Source organism: Gymnodraco acuticeps, unplaced genomic scaffold (assembly GCF_902827175.1).
Source record: "Gymnodraco acuticeps unplaced genomic scaffold, fGymAcu1.1, whole genome shotgun sequence".
Lineage (NCBI taxonomy): Eukaryota > Metazoa > Chordata > Actinopteri > Perciformes > Bathydraconidae > Gymnodraco > Gymnodraco acuticeps.
Genome location: NW_022990186.1, coordinates 132,431 through 138,647, shown reverse-complemented (window position 1 = coordinate 138,647; position 6,217 = coordinate 132,431). Strand labels below are relative to the sequence as shown.

General features: G+C 41.0%; 1 protein-coding gene across 1 annotated transcript; it reads right to left on the bottom strand.

Moving 5' to 3' along the window:
• Positions 1-727: 727 nt before the first annotated feature.
• Positions 728-5,837, bottom strand: paqr9 (progestin and adipoQ receptor family member 9). Its single transcript, XM_034217850.1, has one exon. It carries the CDS (start codon positions 4,909-4,911, stop codon positions 3,757-3,759), a length of 1,155 nt encoding a protein of 384 aa, XP_034073741.1. The 5' UTR covers positions 4,912-5,837; the 3' UTR covers positions 728-3,756.
• Positions 5,838-6,217: the final 380 nt, after the last annotated feature.

Here is a 6,217-nt window from a genome sequence, read left to right as displayed (position 1 = left end):
GCGCTCATTGAAGAAACACATTTGAATGATTCAAACCTTTGTAAACCTTTCAGTTCACTTAACCCTTTAAGTGCTGAGAGCCGAGCGCTTAGAAGATAAAACAAAAATATCCTGTGTAGTCTATTTTTAGTCAGGATGCGGTTAGCCTAGCTTAGCATAAAGCCTAGAAATGGGAATCGTGTTTTTTTTTGTCAATCCCACAAATAGTCTGATTAGTACTCAGATTATTTACTTAAGTAAAAGTACAAATATTAAAGTGTGAAAATACTCATTAACAAGTAAAAGTGTTTCAAAGTTCTACTTAAGTAAAAGTATTAGCATCAAAATATACTTTAAGCATCAAAAAAGTAAAAGTCCTCGTCCTTGCACAATGGGACATTAAAGAGCCAGATATTTTTATTTTATAAATGATTGTATTTAAATGATTGGTTCATTATGTGTTCATCATCTTAAATGTTGTACTTGGTAGGAGGGTTTTATTTGACCTGACTTCAAAATATTTGAAATTATTCACTTTTTACATGTGACTCATTACTCATTAATTTGGAGTTTTTTTCTTTTGATTGATTACTTTAAAAAAATATTTAATAACACAATACATTACATATATAAATACTTCCATTTACAAATCAACATTTTGATACAAATGACCTATGAAAGGTCAAAGGATCGTGTAGAGCCATATGAAGTGTCATATAAACAGCAAATGAATACATTGGCACAATGATTGCAACTTTTTCGCATCATTTATTCAATAAAATCATCCAAATTAGAGCTATTTGATACATCAATTTCCATACTGGAGGAGGGTTTGTCAGCATTAGCAGATTCTATACATATCCTCCCTCCCTACTTGATCATTGAAATGTGTAGATATTGTGTTAGTAGTTCCTCAGTCCCCCTGAGTACATGACAGGGTGAGAGACAGCAGTACAACAGATTCAGGTCTGATGACGGACGATGGTTCTTCAACACATGCTCTATTGAGGTAGAAACATCGGACGCATCATAATCTGATGATTCTCTGACTACTCTTTGAAAGAGTCTAAACCTGAAATGTAATGAATAATACAGTGGTCCACCCTTAAAGGAACATCTTGCTAGATTTAAAGTGCTATATTATCACATGTAGTCATTCCAGTGCCGTACATAATAAACATAATCATTTCTAAACATTGTTCACGGGAACACAGCAGTATATATGAGAACAACTTACAGTGTTAATCATATTTCTGAAATTAGACAGTGATCAACATGAGTTATCAACATGTAACCGTAACATGCAAGTCTACTTTAGATGGAATTCCCTCCCTAATCACAGAGGACAGAACAGCATGAAAACACACAGACACAACACATCTTCATCCCACTAATGCTCATGTAACATTTTCAGTGCAAAATAAACTCTGAACAAAGAAATGACCTTTTGGTAATTCTGCATTCAAGTCCAATTTCCTCTTCATTCATCGTCAGGCTCAGGTAAACACAGAGCTTTTTCATGGACTCTCAACCATGTATTTTGTTAAAGACAAAACACATTTACGGAATGCAATCGAACATGCCACAAAGTGACCCAGCAGAAATGAAAACGCCCAAAAAGATGAGCCAGAAAACACACTTTAGCCTGTCAGACCAAATCCAACGGCCATCATTGACGAAGGTTCGGACATTTTTCTTTTTGGCTGAGACATTAGAAACTGCAAGGCTGTACTTTTGATCTGTTACTGACCAATAATTCACCTTCTCCCGAACCCTGTGCCTCTACTTGAAACACATGGACATAGACAATTAGCACAGTCAAAGATATTTGCAACAAATATTTGAAACAACCAAACCCAGCAGGACTCTATAAAGACAGAAGCAGTCTAGCAGGCAGGAGATCATCCTACAGCAGACGGCGCACATGCTTCATGCAGCTGAAGCTGATAAAGAGAGAGATGTGTCCCATAATGCAGAACACATGAAGCATTCATTCTGTTCAGGTGATAAATACTCCATCATCTCTAAAAACCCAGATAGCCCTAAAAACATTTAATGTTGTTCTGAAGACATTGTTCAATTGTTCAATGACTGTTTTATCAATCAGGATAATTAATATAGCAACCAAACTAAAAATGTATATATTTTTGTATGAAACAATAAAAACACAACATTGATTTAACCTAGGGCTGCTCGATTATGGCAAAAATGATAATCTCGATTATTTGGGTCAATAATTGATATCACGATTATTAAAAACGATTATCCATTTACTTTGAAAACATCCATTTATTAAAAAAAATAAATAATTGAACAGCATGTTTTTAACAGTTGATTACCCTGAACTTTAAGTATAATTCAACTGAAAAACCAATAAAATAAAATAAATAATCGTTTTATTTCGATTATGTTGTTTTCATAATCGTTGCGAGCCAAAATCGTAATTGTGATTAAAATACGATGAATTGAGCAGCCCTAACCTGTGAATTAACTTTCAATTTTGGTTATCGAATTGAGCAAGGACATTTTTACTTTTTAATTGGGTGCATAGAAGAGTCACTAAAATATATTCAGAACATACAAAAAAAAGACCCTCTGGTTTTTTTAAAGATTGCCTGGTGTATACAATATTTGTAGGAAAACAGCTCTTTGACTCGAAGGTTTTAGTAATAAATGAAATGTGCAAATTGTTATTTACCTGATCTAACTGTCGAGTGCAGATCTAACCAGGAAGTTCCTGATGCAGGACTGTCACTGTTCCAGTATGGCTTTTGCTCAGAAAGGCTGCGGTCATCAGACAACATAAAAAGAAATCTCTGCTTACGTTGTCCAAAAATATCTCAAAGCAGGCGTTTGAAATGGAGCTACTGCTTAGAAATCTTTTTGAATGTTAGACATGTGAATGTTCAGATTGAGTACCAGGTCGAGAACGCTTTTATACTGACAATTCAGATTGACATGGCATTTAATCTGAACAAGAGCACACGTTTGAACATCATCTATGGGGAACTAGTCATCGCATTATATATACACTACACATTTTGAATAAACAAAACACATCAGCAGGACATCATTTCCTGCTTCAGTAATGATACACGTTCTTTAAAGTTAAAAGCTAGCATGGCTTCTTAATGACAAAGCGGGTTTGAAAGTGCTTTACTGTAAGACTGATATAAGCTCTCAGTTATTTCTGTTGCGTCATCAAGGCCACCGCGCTTCCTGCTGCAAGGGTCACTTGAAAGGAGAGGAAATGAGAGTGCGTGCGAGCGTTCATGGAAGGAAGAGGAAGAGAAGGTGTGGTCACCAGAAGCCAATTGAGCCTAATACAATGTATAACAGCGGGTTCAACTGCAACCATAGTGCAGGTCTTCTTGAAATATGACGTTCAAGGTTAGGGGAAGTGGAACAGGAAGGACTACTAGACTGCACATAAGCAACTTCTGTAAATGACATTTAAACCACATTACCAAGTGTTATGTGGAAAATGTTCTGCTGGGTACCAACACCTTTCCTGTGTCCTCAAGTGTACAGTGCACTCCCTAGAGGTAGTCATTATCGCCACTGCTCACGCATCCTGTTGGAACATGCAGGAGCAGCTCAGGGGAAAGAACTGGCAACGTCCATCAATATCCACTCAACCAGACAGCCACCATGTGGTGAGCTCAGAATATAATCCTCTCATCTCTCGTTGTCCCTGATTTCTGCCTATTACAGCCTGAAAATCACTCTTAAAGGGGTTGGAACATATGAGGGATTTAAATTCAGGACAGGAAATGCTCAGTGGCATTTGAGATGTTCCCTGGGGTGTTCCTTTGCTAGCTTGTCTCTCTCGGGTCCGAAAATGCAGTTGGCATGCCAGGAGAACCACACGATGACGGAGATGATGGTGGTCTGGAGGAGGAGCATCACCCCATAGGTTGAAGTAATGGTAGGTCCAGGTAGGGGGGCGAGGGTGGCGGGGGGCAGCAGCAGAGTCGGGCTGAGCAGGATGGCCTTCACCTCGGCCTTGATCAGGTGGAGCTCGTCCAGGATGGACAGAAAGGTGCAGCAGTGGAACCACTGGTGGCTGTGGCCCCAGATGTCGAAGCGCCCCGGGGCCAGCCGCTCGGGGATCTTACTGATGTTGAACACGGCTGAGACCAGCAGCCAGAAGCAGTGGCGACAGAAGAAGCCGGCTGTAGAGGTGGAAGCCGCAAAGGACGAGGAGGTGGTGGAGTAAGGTGATCTGGTGAGGAGGCGGTAGAAAATGGGCGTGGAAGAGACGAGGAACGGCAGGAGGAAAACGAAGGTTCGGATGAGGTATCGATGCCGCCTCCACCTCTGTCGAGTATTGCAGCAAGACAAGACGCAAATGATCGCGACAAGACATGCGGAAGGGATGTAGAAGTTCTCAAAAAACACACAGAAGTCTGGGATTGCATAGGATAGAGAGCCTGCAGGTTCCTCTTTCAAGTCCGTTTGGGAGCCATTGTTGCCTCCTGTCTCCACTATACCTGCTCGAGGGTGGATGTAGTAGTAGTACGCCAAAGATGAGCCAACTGTGTAGGAACTGATGGTGCCGTAATCCACAAAGAAGCAGACTTCCCTCACCACCAGAGACATTGAGTTGAGCAGGTGGGCCATGCTGCTAGCCATTAACAGACAGAAGACCCCAATAAAGTAGTTCCACAGTGGATAGAAGAACGGGGAGTCGGCGTGTGGCGCACCTTCCCAACCAAATACCTCCACGAAATAATATGCAAAGATAAAAACTGGCAGGAAGTGTGTCCAGAAGTTTCCTGTCTCATTGGTAGGCCTGAATGCTGACAGTAAGCAATCCTTCACGCTGTAGTTTGGGAAGCGATAGCCGGTCAAGATGAAGTTTTCTTTGACCCGAGATGGCACATCCGTGTGCCTCAGAAGAGGCATTGACTGGCCACAGTTTAGAAGCATACTGGCAACAGTTAATGTCTGACAGCAGAAAGTGTTTAATTGAAGGTTTTATTGCTTGACTGTCGGCTGATTACAGCAGTTAATGATCACAATAGAATCTCTTGCTTACATGTGGATAAGGCATCTGCCGGCTGCTCTGCTTTGAAAGACATTTCAGCCCTGCTCTTCTGTCGACCTTTGACCCCAGCTCCACTGTGGGCCCCATGAGCTGTAGGCTTATCCAAATAGAAGATATGGTGTATATTCTAGCGGTATCCCGTGAGAAAACGGCAGGGCAGGGTTCAGCAAAGAGAATTCTCAGGCCAACTGCTTTGATATGTTTTGCTTCCTCTTGACCCTAGAGCCCTACAAAAACGTCAGCATGCAATGATATTCATGCTGTGTATATCATGTTCCCTTCTTAGCACAAGGCATGGTTTGCATCTCCGTCTCCATCTCACATCCACATTCACATGTCTTGCTTTGGACAGATCTGCAGCAGCAAATAAAAATGAAGGTCACTTATTACTGTGTTACAAGGTTACACAGGACGTCAGTCAGTAAGATGCTTCCACGCAGCAGAGTGGTCCTGAAGGAGCGTCCATTCAGCTTTGCGGTATGTAGGTCAGACTGGCATTCAACCCCCAAATACAGGCTTCTCTTCTCCTGTTGTTCCGTCCTTCAGCCTGGATCCACGTTCGACTTTCATTTCATCCAGCTCCGGTCCGTTGCAATGAAGTCCGCTGCGGAGGGGAATAAATCCCCCGGGGTTAAAAACAAACGCTCTGTGTGACCTCGGTCCTTTACCGTGAGGTCCCGTTTAAATATTTCCCGGGTCACGGGTGATAGCTGGGACAACGACTGCCGTGAGTCCCTGTGAGGCTGAAGCCGACCGGCGTTTCGGCAACGCACCGGGGAGAACCGGAGACTGTTTGACAGGTACTCGCATCAAGTTACATAAGCGTTAATACCGGGGTTCCGCTTGTGAGTTTCAAAATAAAACTAAGAGGTAGTTATCACTTCTAAAGGTCATAATGGTTGTTTCCAGTTACATCTAAACCAGGGGTGGGCAACCTTCTATGGAATGCCATTTAAGCCAAAATTAAATAAATAAATTCATAAATAATTAAATATAAATATAAATATGCCTATGAAATAAATAAATGAGGTAATAAATAAATGAGGCAATAAATATGTATACATGTAGATTTAAATACACATTTATTTATTTCATGGGACTTTTATTTCATAATGACACATTTATTTATTTCAAGAGACTTTTATTTCATAATGACACGTTTATTTATTTCAGGGGACTTTTATTTCA